We start from the raw sequence: 16417 nt of genomic DNA, 5'->3' as shown, positions 1-16417 counted from the left end.
AGTAACCTGAATATTGTTGTGATTTTTGGTGTAAAGTGACTATCTATCACAGTCCAGCTGGCCTAGGTGAAAAGATAGACCAAAGGGATTGTCCATTCTAGTGCTTTAGAAAGTTCACAGTTGTTACTGTAATCTAATTATAGAACATGCAACCAGTTTGGGGTTTCTGCCCTGCTTTTTGACAGTCTGCCTGGAATTTGGCACTCATGGTTGACAGCATGACAGGGTCACCCAATGAAGTTATTAGGCAGCAGGTTTAAAACAAACATGAAGAAGTACTTTCTCATACAATACACAGTCAATCTGTGGAACTCATTGCCAGGGGGTCGTTGTGAAGATCAAAAGTATAACTTAGTTCAAAAAAGAATTTGATAAGTTCATGGAGGATAGGTCCATCAGTGGCTATTAGCCAAGATGGTGAGGAATGCAATCCCATGTTCTGGGTGTCCCTAAATCTCTGACTGCCAGATGCTGGAACTGGATGGCAGGGAATAGATCACTTGATAATTGCCCTGTTCTGTTCATTCCCTCTGAAGTATCTGGCACTAGCCACTGTCAGAAGACAGAATGCTGTGCTAGCTGGACCATAGGTCTGACCCAGTATGGTCATTCTTATGTTCTCATTGAACTTTATTGAATTAAGTGAAACCTTATTGAATTAGGGTTAATGCCATTGTGGTAAAGTGTATTAAAAATGTAAAATGTGTATGCGTTGTGGCATTGCATGTACCTTCTCTAGTACGGAAGGGGGACATTTATGAACCTCCTCTGTTTTCAGCCTTTGAAGCCACCCTCTTGGGGAGATATGCATGTACTAGTTCCAACTGGATTCTCCAGAGACCAACAGGCAAAGAAAATACTTTGGATGTTTTTAACTGACACAGGGCCTTCTTCCTGATCCAGCAAATTGACAGGAATCCTGGTCCAGGGAGGACCCCACTTCTTATGGGGGAAGGACTTGGGCTACTGAGGCCTCGTAAGATTGTGTGCTTGTTCTGAGTGGAAGCTTGTAACCACAAAAGAAACCACTTGGGTGGGGTGGTGCCTGGTAAGGTTATTAGGATGCATGTGGGTTCTTTTATTGTTTTTAATATGTTTAATGCTTTTTACCTTAAGAATAAAGTCAGCTTCCTTAGAAAGAACTGTGTGATAACTTTAATCTGTAACAGTGACACTGTTATCAGACTCTGAAAGTGAAGAGAAAGCAAGCAGGTCTGTTTAGGCAGAGTATCTTTGCTGAGCAATACACAGTGAAGGCAGGGAACTGTTTATCCTGGGAATACCCCAGTCAGAAGGGAGAGAAATGCATGTCTCTGTCCAGAAAGGCAACAGCTTAGAGGAGATGGAAGCGGATAGTAGGCACCCTCGCTGAACCATGGAAGGAAAATACAAGTATAGTTGCCGTGAACTGCGACGGGCCCTTTAAGTCTTTTTAAATAAATTAGTATTTGAGTCTCTTGTTTTTTCAGACCTTTCTAGCTAATAAAGGGCTTGATATATTTAAAACTCATGGAAAATTATTTGAATAGGTGATTTTAAAATAGGTTGTAATTAAGCAAAGTTATCAGTGATTGTTGTTTATAGCTGTAAAAATGAGTCTGGGCTGGTACAACAGCTCAAGCCATTCTTAAGTAGAGTCATTAATTCTACTGGTTGAAATGAAAGATTGGAATGAGTGGAAAATGTACACATGCACCAAGAGTTTTCATTGTTATCATTTGTACAGACAGAGAACATGCATTGGATTGGCTCCATACCCTTGGATCTAAGTCACTGGGCTATATCCTGTTCCCCTGCTGCAGTCTTGTATTGTTGGGTCTTGTCAGAGGCTGCAGAGCACAGATACTGCTATATTTCTCCAGTGGCAGAGTCTTTACTCTCTCTCCCACAAGGGCCATGTGATGGTATCAGGCCTGTCACCAAAGAGAGCCTCTTTTGAAAATGGTAACAAAATGATCTGGTAAGAGATGCTCCCACACATCCATTCTGCAGGATTTTCTTTGTCTACAAGAAGCTTATGTTCAATATATATAAGATTTGGGCAGAGAATTTTGGAACACCTAAAAAATTAATAATAGCCTTATGAAAAGAAACAGGCTTCCTAAAATATGAATTAAGAACCTATGGCAAGAAATCCTCCGTTTGTATGCTATTGCCACCTAACTGGTGGCATGGAAGTTATATCCATAGAGATTAATGGTAATTCCATTATGGAAAGTGGTGCATTTTTTCATTCATGTGAAATTTTGGGTCTGTTTTTTGTCTTGTTTCCATTCAGGCATTTTCATTCCTTGGTGATGGGAGAGACTGTGCATCCATCTTCTCAGATTGCTCTGTTCAAAACATACTGTATGAGAGAGGACAAAACAAAACCAGGAGGCAGAGATGAAATAGCTACTTCCTCTCAAGCATTTTATTATTATTGTTTTTACTTTTTGGAAGTGCTATACAGAAAATTTCCATCAGGTGATGTCAGCCTAGTTTTCCTTTTCTTTATTTCATTTTCTTTGGGTACAAACAGTACAACAAAACAAGCAACAAACATACCTGAAAAGGATTTAGTGAAATAAATATGTTGTTTTAAAGATCCTGTCAACTCCACTCACTAGAGAATTTGCAGATAAACGTCTCCCTTTTATGAAGCTAATAAAAACATCACATGAGAAAGGCCAGTATTAGTTTCTAGTGGGAATCAAAGGGGTTCTCATTCTCTGCTGCCTTTTGCTTTATGTAGTCTTTCATTCCTGTGCAGAATGGCGATGAGACAATCTGAAATGTTAGGGCTTGTCTACACTGGCATTTTACAGTGCTGCAACTTTCTCTCTCAGGGGTGTGAAAAAACACTCCTCTGAGCGCTGTAACGTGGCAGTGTAGACAGTGCTGGGAAGTACGCCCCTCGTGGAGGTGGGTTTGAGTCTCAACCATGTCCTCAAATTGTGTGTGTGGGGTACTAATCTTATCTTTGTCATAGTGTTTGAGACAGTATCTTAGCTGCAAATCTTAATTCAAAAGGCAGCATGGGCAGTGTAATTTTACTTTTATGTAATTAAGAAATATTTACTCCACAGAACGGCTTGACTGTAGTATTACTGCACTTTCGCAGGCACTAATGTCCCATAGCATTCCATTAGGACTGAAGTCTGATTTGTATTGTATTGATGATCATAAAGAAGGAAATGAAACAATTGTATGGGACACTTTTTTCCACACAGGTAAACTATCATTTTTAAACAGATGGAATAGATCTTAATTGAAGTATACATTATAGCAACAATGAAATCTCAGTGAAATAACTCACAGAAGATCATTTGTTCTAGTTGAAGCCAATTTTGACATAATTTTTAATTTGTTTATGTTGGCCCCAGCCTATTACTCCTCTTTGCAAATAAACGAGGAAATACAATTTCACACTTTATTCTTCCCAGTTTGGTAGCCTTGTATAAGGGTTTGTTTACAGTGGGAAAATAAGGCCTTGTCTACACTCAAACTTAGGTTAACATAGCTTTGACACTCAGGAGTGTGAAAAATCCACACACTCTGAACACTGTAGTTATGCTTACCTAACCCCCAGTGTAGACACAGCTAGGTCGATGGAAGAATGCTTCTGTCAAGCTACTTAGAGTCACTTGGGAGGTGGAATTCCTACAGTAACGGAAAATCTCTTCCTTTGCTGTAATCTGCGTCTACACTACAGGGATACCGCAGCATACTGTGGCACTATAGTTATGCCGCTGTAGCATTTTAAAATGTGTTAGCTAATATGTTCTATTTGACACATTTTTAAACACCACATAGCACATAGTGTAGACAAAGGCAATGGTGTTTATGAAGGTGTTGGTTGGTTGTGGTTAATCCCAGATGAAGATTGTCTTGGTCTAAGTAAGTCCTAATTGGTGTTTACAAATGCTACCATGTTTCAAAACATCACTTGTGTTTCCAGTTTATGGGAAATGTTTGGGAAGACTATCGAAAGAGGAAGGTAGCGGACAAAGGAGCATAACACTAAAAGTTATCCAGCAGGCAACCATTAGAAAATGCAGCTGAAATGTCCTGAAATGAGTTTTACAAGCAATTTTTACTATGCTAAATCATACTAGTTTCACCATACAGATTCAAAAAGAGTTTCCATATCTGGTCATAAATTACTTATTGAGCAGCAACAGTCTGCTCAATCTTTTACAAAATGTAGAGGAAGGCTGTCCCTTCCCCAAAATTCTTACAGTCAAAGGGCCTGATTCTGTACTCACATTGAGGAGCACTGACTCATGGAAGTAGGCCCACTGAAATCATTGGAATTATTTGTGTGATTAAATTAATGAAGTACGAAGTAGAGAATATAAAACTCTGACATAACGTACACTTCAGCAGAAGGTAGGTTTATCACGTTAGTGCAGTACTGGGTTTTTTGAAGTGTTTAATTTCTAAATAAATATTAGTACTTTGTGTGGCTTACTAATGCTTCAGGGAAAAGAGTCTGTTTTGAGGCAAGACTTGAAAGAGGAGTTTGTAAACATCTCCAGTATTGGAAAACAAGTGAAGACTAGGCATGAGGTGAGAGTATGGAAGAAGTCACAGAGGTGAGAGTGGGGAGAAGCTACAAAAGGGATGACTAGGCACAAAGAGCAGAGGAAAGAGAGGACTGCAGAGTTGTGCTTGGTGTGAAAGTTTGGAGGAAACTGAAGAGGGAAGTGATATGGTGTATTGGGATGTATAAACCCTACATGGGGTCAGGGAGGGAAGGGGTTAATGCTCTACAGGAGCTGTGGTTGACTCCTGCCTTTAACATCTGCTAGAAATCAGTGCCTGCCCACTAGAATCAAAGGAACAAGAAAGTAAGCCTGCTCCTTCCTTCTTATAAGTGGTGGGATAATTCTCTTGTTATGCCTGGGAGGATGTGTATTAGGTATTTGAAAATAAAAATCTTCCTGGAAGAGAGAGAATCAGTGGGGCTTCCAGGAGGTGAAGGGACTTGGTAATGGGGAAGACTGGCCAGCATCCCTAAGACAAGGGAAAATCTAGAGATCGGTTGATTCTTTTCCCCTCCACCCCCCGCTCCTCTTCTGCTAGGGACGTATGCACTGTATACAAGCCTAGTAAATGTGAGAGACTGTTAAGACATCCCTGAGGGATTGGGCAAGTCTAGGAATGTAAGAATTTTTGTCCCTTTGAAACTGATGCCCTACTCTGTCTAGCTTAAGGTGCTGATCTTCTGTTGATTCCCTAAGAGTACTATTTTTACAGGAGTTTTTTCCTATCTTGTTCTAAATTGAGTTTTTCTGTGGTTCCTGTTAGCTATTTCCTGATAAAGTATCTGCACATGTGGGCAGTGTGATGACTAATGCAAGCTTGCAATTTATTGGACCTAATAATAGCAATGTCTTCAAAACTTGGCTATCCTATTAAGAATTTGATCTGTTGTTCAGTGTTAGGTATTGTCTTAATCTAAAGATGACTGATCTTGCTTCAAGGTAGTTCTAATGCACCATTTGCACTGAATGAGGGAGATGCTGCCTTGTATACATGTAGGCCTAAGTTTTCAAATACAGTTAGGGACTTGGAGTGTGTCAATCTTGAGGTGACTAACCTGAGGTACTATAAAGAAGCCCCCTTTCAAGTTCACTCAGGTTGCTTACCCAAAATCATTTACTTTTCAAAATGTAGGTTGCACAAGAACTTTGCATGCACACAAGCTGGGAATGCATGTTTGTATGGGTAAAAATGCTAGATACTGTATTCAGAAGCTGCAATAATACTCTAACACTGAGGAGGCTCATGCTAGTCAGCACATTAATAACAGGATGTGACACTCCCAACAGTGGCACAAGAGTGTGAGTACCAACCTCAGGGCAGACTGTTTAAAAAAGCAGAACTCACAACCAATTTGAGATTTGTGCCCTGAACTAAAATTTCACTAACTAGCTGCAGCAAGTGCAAACTCCTCAGGCACTTTAATAGCTTTAAGAGTCATAGACAGTCCCCTTGGATTCTCCAGTCTATCTTGCTATGCAAGTGAGGGTGTCTCTGTGACAGATGGCCCTTAAGACAAGGAATCACAGCAATATTCAGGTTACTCCTAGCCCTAAAAGGTCAGTTGTGCTTTAGATCTCACACCACGGACAAAGCTTGTAACCAATCCTATAATAAATCATATGAAGATTTATTAAATAGAGAAAATTACAGAATTATTATACAAGGCTAAAGCAAGTGAATGTAGAAACATGAATGAGTTAGTCTTAGGATTTAAAAGGTAGTGGAGGCTTTTATAATCAGCAGGTTCTGTTTGTCCTTTAGGGATAACCCCAGGCTAATCAAAGCAATGAAAGCCCACCTCCTCAGAAAGCAGGCCATGGAAGCTGGGAAAAGTCAGAGCTTCTGAACCAATAAAAAGCCAAGGATCTTTTCCCCAAAGGGAGATGGTGTAAAAGACTGAGGGGAAAAATGTTGCTAACTCTCCCAATCTTCAGATGGGGAACCCTGGGGGGGAAATTGAGGGCTCAGCCAGAGCTCTCAGCTTATCCTCAGTAAATGCCAGTTTCTGCTCATACCAGGCACCCCAAACTGTGCATACTCCCTTAGAAAAAATTGTGGGGCAGGAGGAAAGATGAGAATGCTAGGCCAGAGATGCTCCTTGCTAGAGCAGGAGCCAAGTTCTTAAGAAGAAAAGAAACAATGAGTGATCTGGGTAATGTTGAGGCATCCTCATGTGTAGACTTTTAATCCTCCTTGTGCAGAAACCCGATGGTTTTGAAGGGATCTATATGCTTTTGTTTTCTGCACCCCTCTCTTCTTTTCCAAATGGGGTAATTATGTTGGCCCTTCTGTAGGGGGACTTACTCATTGGGGGTGGGGAAGTGAGGGAAGGTGGCCTTGTGGGATTTGGTATACTGCTTGTAGTAATTACTTAGTCAGTTCCTCCTTACAGTTTTCTTCCTTTTCTTTCTCCATGATAGTATTCTTACCCCATTAGGGGTGAACTACGGGCCTTCTGTGTCTAACTGTGTTTTGTTGGCCCTTTAGATTGTAACCATTCTTCTCATTTGAGTAAGGGGGTTACTCCATCTGTAAAAAGGGGATACAAATTGTTTAGTTATGAGAAGTAACTAATGTAAAGGCAAAAAGTACTCTGCATATGAAGTGTAACAAGTTTAGGTGGAGCTGGGAAAAGCCTATCAATTAGCACATGGTGCTGAAAAGTTTGTGTGCACTGACTCAACTGGAAGGCATGTATGGGCCTGCAAACTGCATCTATAGAGTAAAATAGCACTCTGTATTTTTCAGATCTGTCCTAGAGAGCTATACTGGTATAAATGGGTTTTCACTGGCAACTTGATGCAAAAGCTTTCTTGCGGAAGACTATATAAGAGCAGCTGGCAGTTTACTTATCCATCCATACTGTCACACCTGTGTATAGCTGAATCTAAGAAAAGATATCAGATTATTTTTTCGTTTGTGATTAGTTAAATCTGAAAGGGATTGGGGGATGGGGAAGGGAGAAGGAGAAGATGACAGCCACGCTCTCCACTGCTTATAAAAACAAAAGGTAACAGAACTCTTTGAAGCCCAGCTGGCAGGGATAGGGGGTCATGCAACAGGGAAGTGCTCATTTTAGGGCTGTACTTCTCTATCTACCCCTTCTCCCCCAACACTTTTTGTGAACTCTGCTTTATCTAGCTTGGGATGGGCTAGGAGTAGACAGATCTCATCTCTCTGGGATGTTGCTGCCTGCCTACTTTTGACTGCTGAGGACCTGAGCCTTCTGGGTGGTGAGTGGCTTTTCCATACATCCTCTGTTCCCATTGACAGAGGGTTGAGGGACGTCTGCTCTTGCAGTCTGCTCTGCAGGGAGTTGCAGATGCTCAAAACATCTTGAGATTTGGCCCCTTGTGGGAGAGTCTACCAAGTAGTCCTGCTAATGAACCATTTTAGATATGGTTTTGTTAACAGCAAGCATTCAGTCATGAGTCAGGCAGCAACATGAAACTCAGAACAACTTAATCTTATTTGCCTTGTGGTTATTGAACTGTAAGAGTTAAAAGCTTTTCTCTGCAATCATGAGAGCTAGAATTTTTTTTAAAGAGTGAAATTCTCATGAAATTACCTGGTTATAAGAAAATCACCAAATACTCCAAGACTCATGATTGCCAAGAGTTGACAATACCAGACTTACATGTGCACAGCCCCATAGAGTTCACTGCAAGATTGGTGTCTGAATAAGAACATTAGAATTTTGGACCATGGAAAGAGGGAACCAGTAAAAAATACTTCCATTAGTTTGTCTCCTCCTCTGCCCCCCATATTCTAATGGAAGCAGCAGTCGCTGATTTATTTTAAACAAGCTTCCCAAACATTTTATCATTGGACTAGTGAATAAGTGCCTGAAAGTGAATGATCACCGAGTGAAACTGACTAGTCTATTTTAATTGTCTACAGGGAAGTTCCACCAGTAAACAAGGCAGACTTTAGAAATTCTTTGGGTTGTAAGAGCTCTGCGTAAGCTTGAAAGCTTGTCTCTCACCAGCAGAAGTTGGTCCAGTGAAAGATCTTACCTCACCCAGTTCTTCTTTCTAGTATCCTGGGAGGGACACTGCTACAACACTGCATACACTAATATGCAAACTAATTTTATCGGTATGCAAATTGCAATATGTTACCGTTATCCCTTCTTGAACTGCTGTTTTACCTCACAGGGAACTGCTTTTTAAAATTGGCCTTAAACTAGAAGATTTTGTTCACCCTGGCTTATCTTTCTTTTCTCCTGACCTTTCTGACCCTTTCGGATACAGTTTGGGGGCTACAACCATGAGCGCCAGCAACTTCATTTTCATTTTAAAACGAAAGCTACTTGGCGTGCAGTCCTCAGTATCTTGCAGACTGAGGCTTAAAAAACCGCCCCGAGGATCAGACCCGTGGTGATAAAATCAGGCGAGCTGGCGGCGTGGCTGCAATTGTTGCCGCAGGGGACAGAGCTGCAGCACGGGGAGGCGAGGCGCTCGCCCGTGGCGGCTGGCTGGGCTGTGTGATTTGCAGGCTGGCTGCTGAAGTGGGGACATGGGTGGCCGTCCGGGGACAGGTGCTGGCGGCTAAGGCCGGCGCGGGGCGGGGGAGGGGAATGCCCTGGCGGCCGCAGGGGGAAAGCTCCATCCGCGGAGCAAAGTACTCAAAGCAACAGCGTCCCCCCTGTGGGAGGGACTTGGCATGCAAATGAGGAGGCGGGTCCCAAAGGTAGGGCATGAGAGGGGCCAAGCCACAGGAGGCTGCCGGGCGTTGGCTATGCAAATGAGGGGGCGGGACAGGGCCCTAGGAGCGGCTCCCTCTTCCTCGCTGGGCCGGCGAAGGGTGGCCGCAGACTCCACGCCGGCGACCGCAGGGAAGGGGGCAGCGGGCAGCGCCTGGCGCGGGAGTGAAGCGGCCGCGGAGGGAGGCGCCGCCGCCAGCCGGCCGTTGAGAGAAGCCGGCGGCCCCGTGCGCGGGCAGCGCGAACATGGCGTGCGCGGGCAGCGCAGCGGAGGAGGGCGCTGGCGAGGAGGTAACACGGCCGGCGAGTAGGGTTCCCCGGGGCTCCGCGCCCCCCGCCCCGAGCGGGGTCCGGCCCCGCGCCCCCAGCCGCTGCCCTGTGCTGCCCGCCGGCGGGCAGGGCGGGGGCCGAGCCGGTAGCGGGGTCGCGGCCAACAGGTGGGGAGAGCGCGGGCAGGAGGTGCCCTGAGGCGGGGGCGGGCCCGCGGACATCGGCGGCCCCTTTGGCCCGGGGAGTCCTGGGCGGGGAAGCCGCGAGCTGGCGGCCCCAGGGGAGCGCAGCGCTGCTCCGCGCCCTGCCCCTGCTCCGGAGGGGCTGTTAAGACGCTCGGTCTCCCCCGTCCGCCTCCCTCTATCCATCCCTGCTGCCGCTTCCCCTCTCCCCCGTTAGTCCTGCTCTCTCCCCCCGGGGATGTGGCGCTTCCTCTGGCGGCTCCGTAGGGCGCTGCGGGTAACGAGGCGGCGGCTGGGTCGGCGCCTCTGTCAGTGGCCGGGGTCGGCGCTATAGAATCGCTGTCAAGCAGGAGCACGAACCGGAGGGAGGGAGTCGGGGAAACGAAACTTGATGATGAAACTGACACTACCTGTGTTTCGCTGCCCCTGTCATTCTCTGTAGGCGGCTGAGAGGGACGTGGGCAAACAATACCACTTCTGTCTGAGTCACGCACCTAGTTTTGTTATAAGCAGTAACTTTCCTCCTCTCCTGTTTTTAGGTCTGTTGACTAGTGAAACTGACTATTCAGAGTAATGATAATTTGCACAGACTTTCCTGTTTTCGGAGCATCTCGGAGCTACAGAGAGTAACATTGCAAACCAAGAAATAAATAAATGCAACAATTGGCAGGGCTACTCCATAACAGTTGTAGTACCAGCTTTCAACTCTTTTATAACTTACAGTCTAGTCTGTTTACTCTTTAAAAGTACTAAGTGGGTACAGGGAAAATAAGAGGGGAGTGGGGATCTTCCCTATTAATCCTGAATATTATGTCTGTCATCAGAGAGTGTTTACTAATTTAATGTTCATGCTGTCTTTGTGAAAACATGAAGTATGAACATATAAGAATAGGCATTGAGGGAGCTGCTGGAATCTCCTGGTTCAGGACAGCGCTGCATTGGTTTTCATTTGGCTCACATTTTGAGGGCTAGAAACAACTTCAAAACAAACACAAAACTGAGGTTCTGGAGCACAGTTCTGTAACCAGGGGTGGATTTGGTGTGACAGGGGGGCAGACACTGAATTCTCACCTTGGAGTTCTCTGCTTTTAGCCTTTGCTTCAAATTTTTGTTTCCTTCTTGCTGTGGTTTGCGCTCTGTCTCCTTGGTTCTGTTATTCTCCCTTCTTTTTGCAGTACTACTTAAGGCTCCCTGTCAGTCAGTGGTTAGCTCATGCCCTGAAGTAAGGAGGAATTTATTTTATCTTTTGTCATACTAGGTGTTCTCATCTAAATAAATGTCTAACTTTTTGATTTCTGCTAAGCTCTTTGCTCCAGTGATATTTCATGGCAGGTCAATTATGAGTTGTATTTTTAAACAAGCACTTTCTTGCATTAGTTTTAAACATATTGCCTTTCAATTTAATTGAGTACCCTACTCTGTTCCTATGGTTTATACTGTTCTTTGGATAGCCGCCTCTCAACTAAATAGTCTGAATTTTTTTCACACTCTTCAGACAGCCTCTCCAGTCTTCTGATTACTTTATTTCCTGTTTCTGGACTTCTATGTCTTCTGTATCTTCTTTTGAGATTATGGAACGCTATTCCAGGTGAGGATGTGCCATTTTCTTCTAATATTTTTCTATTCCAATCTTTAAACATTCCAATATTAACTACTTTTTGTGATTCCCACTGACTTTCAGCAAAAGCTTTAACGGAACTATCTACAAGGGTGCCCAAGTTAGCTTTCTGTGTGGTTAATTCCTTTCAGTCCTCCTGATTTCCAGCTTAAACTTTGATAATACTTCATGTTCCTTTCTATTGGCTTCACTTTCATTTTCTGAAGTATGCCTATCTAGTGTAACCCCTTGACTTTTGCCATTCAACCATACTCTTTCTCCTCCCCCAACCCCTTGCCTGCCTTGTACTCAGCCTACTTACTCATACCACAACAGTCACAAGGATTTCAAGGCAGTTCTGCTAGGGAAGCACAGATGAGCCTTCTTATAAAGGGGAAGGGAGCTTGGATAAATGTGTACCTATGTTGTTCCTTATAAGCATTTTTTACATTTCATTGCCCAAGATCTCCTCTTCCTCCTTTCCCCATTTGAAAATGGTATCTGTCCCATCTGCAAGTTTAGAAAACAAAGGCACTGATGTTTAACTGCTCACTTAAGTTCTAAAATGTTAGAAAATTAGTATGACAAGGTGGTTGAGGTAATATCTTTTATTGGACCAACTTCTGTTGATGAGAGAGACAAGCTTTCAAAAGGTGTGTAAGCTCAAAAACTTCTCTCACCAAGAGAAAGTGGTCCAATAAAAGATGTTACCTAACCCACCTTGTCTAATATCCTGGAACCAACACAGTTATAACACACAATATAGAAAAATAGTAGGATAGTCAGAATTACATAGTCTACTTAAGATCAGTGACCTCAGTTTCGATAGAGGTGGAAGAAAGATGGCATCCACTTTTCCATTCTTTGGGTCATTGGATTAGGCTGCTGGGACCACTTGGAGTTGCTTTGTTCCCCTGAATAGGGCTGTCCCTCTCATCCTCTTCAGCAACCTTGCTGAAACTTTCATGGAGGTACTCTGCAATCCTCTCCCAAACATTTCTGGGAATAGTGGCCTTGTTTCTCTCCTATTGCAGGGGAACTTTCCCCTACGCATGCTGCTGTGAACTGTGCTACCACAGGATTAACCACAATGCACAACATGTTTTGTAACATGAATGAAACATCGTAGTATGTTTTTAATACGTAAATGTGAATGTTTGTTTATTTGGTGTTTTTAAAGTATGTCACCCCTTTAAAGTGCTGCTAAAATGTTTTTACCATGTGCTGTTCTCTGTTTCTTTGCATATGTAGGGGCCACTCTGACCTGCTGAGTCAGGCAATTAACAGTTAATTTGTAGTCCCTAACCCAGGCTTCCTGGCTAGGGTGAACAGTACTCTGTCAGGTTTCAGAGTAGCAGCCATGTTAGTCTGTATCCGCAAAAAGAAAAGGAGTACTTGTGGCACCTTGGAGACTAACCAATTTATTAGAGCATAAGCTTTTATGAGCTACAGCTCACTTCATCAGATGCATGCAGTGGAAAATACAGTGGGGAGATTTTATATACGCAGAGAACATGAAACAATGGGTGTTACCATCACTCTTGTTACAGTGTGTATGGTAACACCCATTGTTTCATGTTCTCTAACAAGAGTGATGGTAACACCCATTGTTTCATGTTCTCTGCGTATATAAAATCTCCCCACTGTATTTTCCACTGCATGCATCCGATGAAGTGAGCTGTAGCTCACGAAAGCTTATCCTCAAATAAATGTGTTAGTCTCTAAGGTGCCACAAGTACTCTTTTTCTTTTTACTCTCAGTCAATGGCTCTGGGCCTCCAGGCAAGACAGAGCAATAGCAATGAGATAGTTGTTAGCCTAGCTTTCTGGCTAAGGCAGACAGCAAACACAGTCAATGGTTCTGGCCTTCCAGGTGGGGCAGAAAAGCAGGCAATTAAGCAGTCTGTAGCCTCACCTCCTGGCTAAGGCAGACAGCACACACAGTCTAGGGGCTTGGATTGGGGTTGACAGGAGGAGTTAAGGGGATCCAAGCCTGCTCTATTTCACCAGGTCCTAGCCCAGGGCCCCTGTCAGTGGCAGGGGATCCCACCATTGGGTCAGCAAGGATCCTGCTAAAACACATTGACTCATACTGCAACAGCACAACCTGACCAAGGTCTTGTTCCCCTGGGCTACTTCCTACCCTAGTCCATTGGTGTGGCTCTGTAGCTTGCAGGTCCTCAGTGTCCTTGGCGTAAGTGGTGTACGGCAGTCCCAGCAGGTCCTCTCAGCCTCCTCCAAGGGCAGAGTGTCTCAGCTCAGGGTCTAGTCCGCAGTCCTACAGAAGGCTAAAGACATCTGTCTCATTCATTGTCTCCAGGCCAACTGAGCTGTGTACATTCAACAGCTGCTAGTTGAATCTTTCTCTAGTGCTGTGAAGATGGGGAGTGTACAGCTTCAGGAGCCAGGGAAGCAAAGGGTAGGCTGGGTTCCCTGGATCACTATTTCAACCTTTCAGCCTTGTCAATGGGAATGCACCAGTTGGGGAAGAACAGTATCTCTGCTTGCAGCTTTTGGAAAAGTTCTGTGTTCTTAAAGATGTAAGCATCATGTACTTTTGCTGACTAGCCCACATGGTCATTGAAGTACCCTCACTGATTCACTAGGATTTGCATAACCATGGAAAAATACCTATCTATGTACTTGCTAGCAAGGTGGGATGGTGCCAAAATAAGGCTGTGTGTGCTGTTTATGCCCCAGTTTGGGCACCCCATTGCTGAAAATCCATCTACTCTTTCCTGCACATTGCCTAAAGTCTCAGTCGTGGGCAGTAGGATATGCTTAATGGCCTTGCACACTTGGATGACAATGGTTCCCCACTGTGGATTTTTGAACTCCAAAGTGAGTAGTCTCTGACCGATAGCAATCCAGCATTGTGTGACTGCCAGTTGCTTCTCCACTGCCAAAGCAGTTGTCCGTCTGGTTTCCTTGCTCTGAATGCTGAGGTGGACACAGAACACAGATCGAGGAATGTGGCCTTTCTCATCTGAAAGGTCTTCACTATTGCTATGATCCCTAGGGTGCAATCCCATCTATCGGTGCTTGTATCTTGGGCCCAGAAGTGATAATCCACCATGGATAGCTATTCCAGGAATGCCAGCAGCAACATGCTATTTTTATTCACTATGTCCATTAGTATCCAGTCATTGTGGTTGAACATCACCTCTTCATCCTCCTCGCACTCGCTGTTGTAGTAATACTCATTGAAGGTACGCAAGTACAATAGAATTACACTTGCTGTATTAACAACAGTTATAAGAATTGTGCTGAGCTGTGCAAGGTCCATGCTTCTGCTAGAGAGATGGCAGAGACCAAAAAGCAACATACAGTACTGTGGGAGTTTTAAAAAAGATGCAAAAATTATGGGATAGAACAAGCACTATGCTATGTTGAAAGTAGTATTGTGGGAATCCCTGGGCAAATTGCTGGTTTTCCAGAAAGCAATGTGAAAATATCCCATAAGACTTTGTGCCATATGGGGTTGCGCAGCACGCTGGGATACCTCCCTATGTGCTCTGCAGTTTTCATCAACCCAACCACTCGTGCAGTAGCGCCAATGCAAGCAGCCCAGTGTACGCGCACGTCCAGGCAATATCTAAAAGTCAGCGGCTATATGCCGACAAATGCTATATGTTTGCATTAACCAAACTTTGTAGTGTAGGCATGGCCTCAGAGTTCAGGAATACAGAAGGAAAATGCACTTCAGAGTTTTTGGACTTATTTGTTAGTGAAGGCTAAAGTTTGCAAAACAGTTTCATTCGATGAATCCTGCATTCAGTGGCACACAATTCCAAATGCTTCTGTTGATCTGAAGTTTTCAATGTATGTTCTCCACCAAAGAATCTTGTGAAAGTTGAAGAAAATCCAGGTAGCCCTATAAATCTTGAAGTGGAAAAATAAATCTTTGCCCATTGAAAATGCAATAGTAGGAAAACTATGAAATCTCTGAATACGATGACAGGTTTCAGAGTGGTAGCCGTGTTAGTCTCTATCAGCAAAAACAACGAGGAGTCCTTGTGGCACCTTAGACTAAAATAAATTTGTTAGTCTCTAAGGTGCCACAAGGACTCGTTGTTTTTGCTGAATACAATGCGTAATCTCTCTGGACCTATGTCTGACCAAAATTGGGGGAGGAGGAGAAGGGAAGATGTTTGTATAATAAAGCAATTGAAAAGTTGTTAGATGCATATGAGTGTTTGTTTTTTGTTTTGTTTTTGTTTTTAATAGGAGAGTCTAATGTGCCCTTTTTGTCTTCCATTCTCTTCATTCCACCCCCACCCCATTGCTTAGGGTATCTCTACACTATGAAAATTAGGTCGAATTTATAGAAGTGAGTTTTGTAGAAAGCGTTTTTATACAGTTGATTGTGTGTGTCCCCACACAAATGCTCTAAGTGCATGTAGTCAGCGGAGTGTGTCCACAGTACCGAGGCAACCGTCGACTTCTGGAGCGTTGCACTGTGGGTGGCTATCCCACAGTTCCCGCAGTCTTCGCCGCACATTTAAATTCTGGGTAGAAATCCCAGTGCCTGATGGGGCTAAAACATTGTCGCGGGTGGTTCTGGGTACATATCGTCAGGCCCCCGTTCCCTCCCTCCCTCCGAGAAAGCAAGGGCAGACAATCGTTTTGCGCCTTTTTTCTTGAGTTACCTGTGCAGACACCATACCACGGCAAGCATGGAGCCCGCTCAGCTCACTGTCACCGTATGTCTCCTTTGTGTTGGCAGATGTGGTACTGCATTGCTACACAGCAGCAGTTTATTGCCTTTTGGCAGCAGACAGTGCAGTATGACTGGTAGCCATCGTCGATGTAGTCCTGGGTGCTCTTTTAACTGGGCACCTGGGCAAACATGGGAGTGACTCAGCCAGGTTATTTCCCTTGTTTTGTCTCGTGGCGATTCAGTCCTACGGGCAGTACACTGTCTTTTAATCGGCAGCTAGCAGAAGACGATGGCCAGTAGTCATATTGCACCGTCTTACGCCGAGCACCCAGGAGATAACGATGGCTAGCAGTCGTACTGCACAGTCTGCTGCCAGCAAGATCTATAAAGATAGATGAAGTGGCTCAAAACAAGAAATAGACCAGATTCGTTTTGTATTCATTTTCTCCTCCCTCCCTCTGTGAAATCCAACGG

The 16417-nt window shown here is 44.1% G+C and overlaps 1 protein-coding gene across 2 annotated transcripts in view; it reads left to right on the top strand.

Annotated features, from left to right (window-relative positions):
* Positions 1-16417, top strand: part of TTC39B (tetratricopeptide repeat domain 39B) — a 187324-nt gene that overhangs the window by 29005 nt on the left and 141902 nt on the right. Inside the window, exon 1 of one of the 2 annotated variants that reach the window (XM_037901991.2) lies at positions 9293-9526. The exons of the other annotated variant lie outside the window; for it this stretch is intronic. Within the exon in view, the coding sequence (XP_037757919.1) occupies positions 9482-9526 (45 nt within the window). The 5' untranslated portion in view covers positions 9293-9481. Of the gene's footprint in view, positions 1-9292; positions 9527-16417 lie in introns of those variants that run through there. 2 annotated transcript variants of the gene reach the window in all.

Source organism: Chelonia mydas, chromosome 5, assembly GCF_015237465.2.
Source record: "Chelonia mydas isolate rCheMyd1 chromosome 5, rCheMyd1.pri.v2, whole genome shotgun sequence".
NCBI lineage: Eukaryota > Metazoa > Chordata > Testudines > Cheloniidae > Chelonia > Chelonia mydas.
This window is presented reverse-complemented; position numbering and strand designations above follow the sequence as displayed.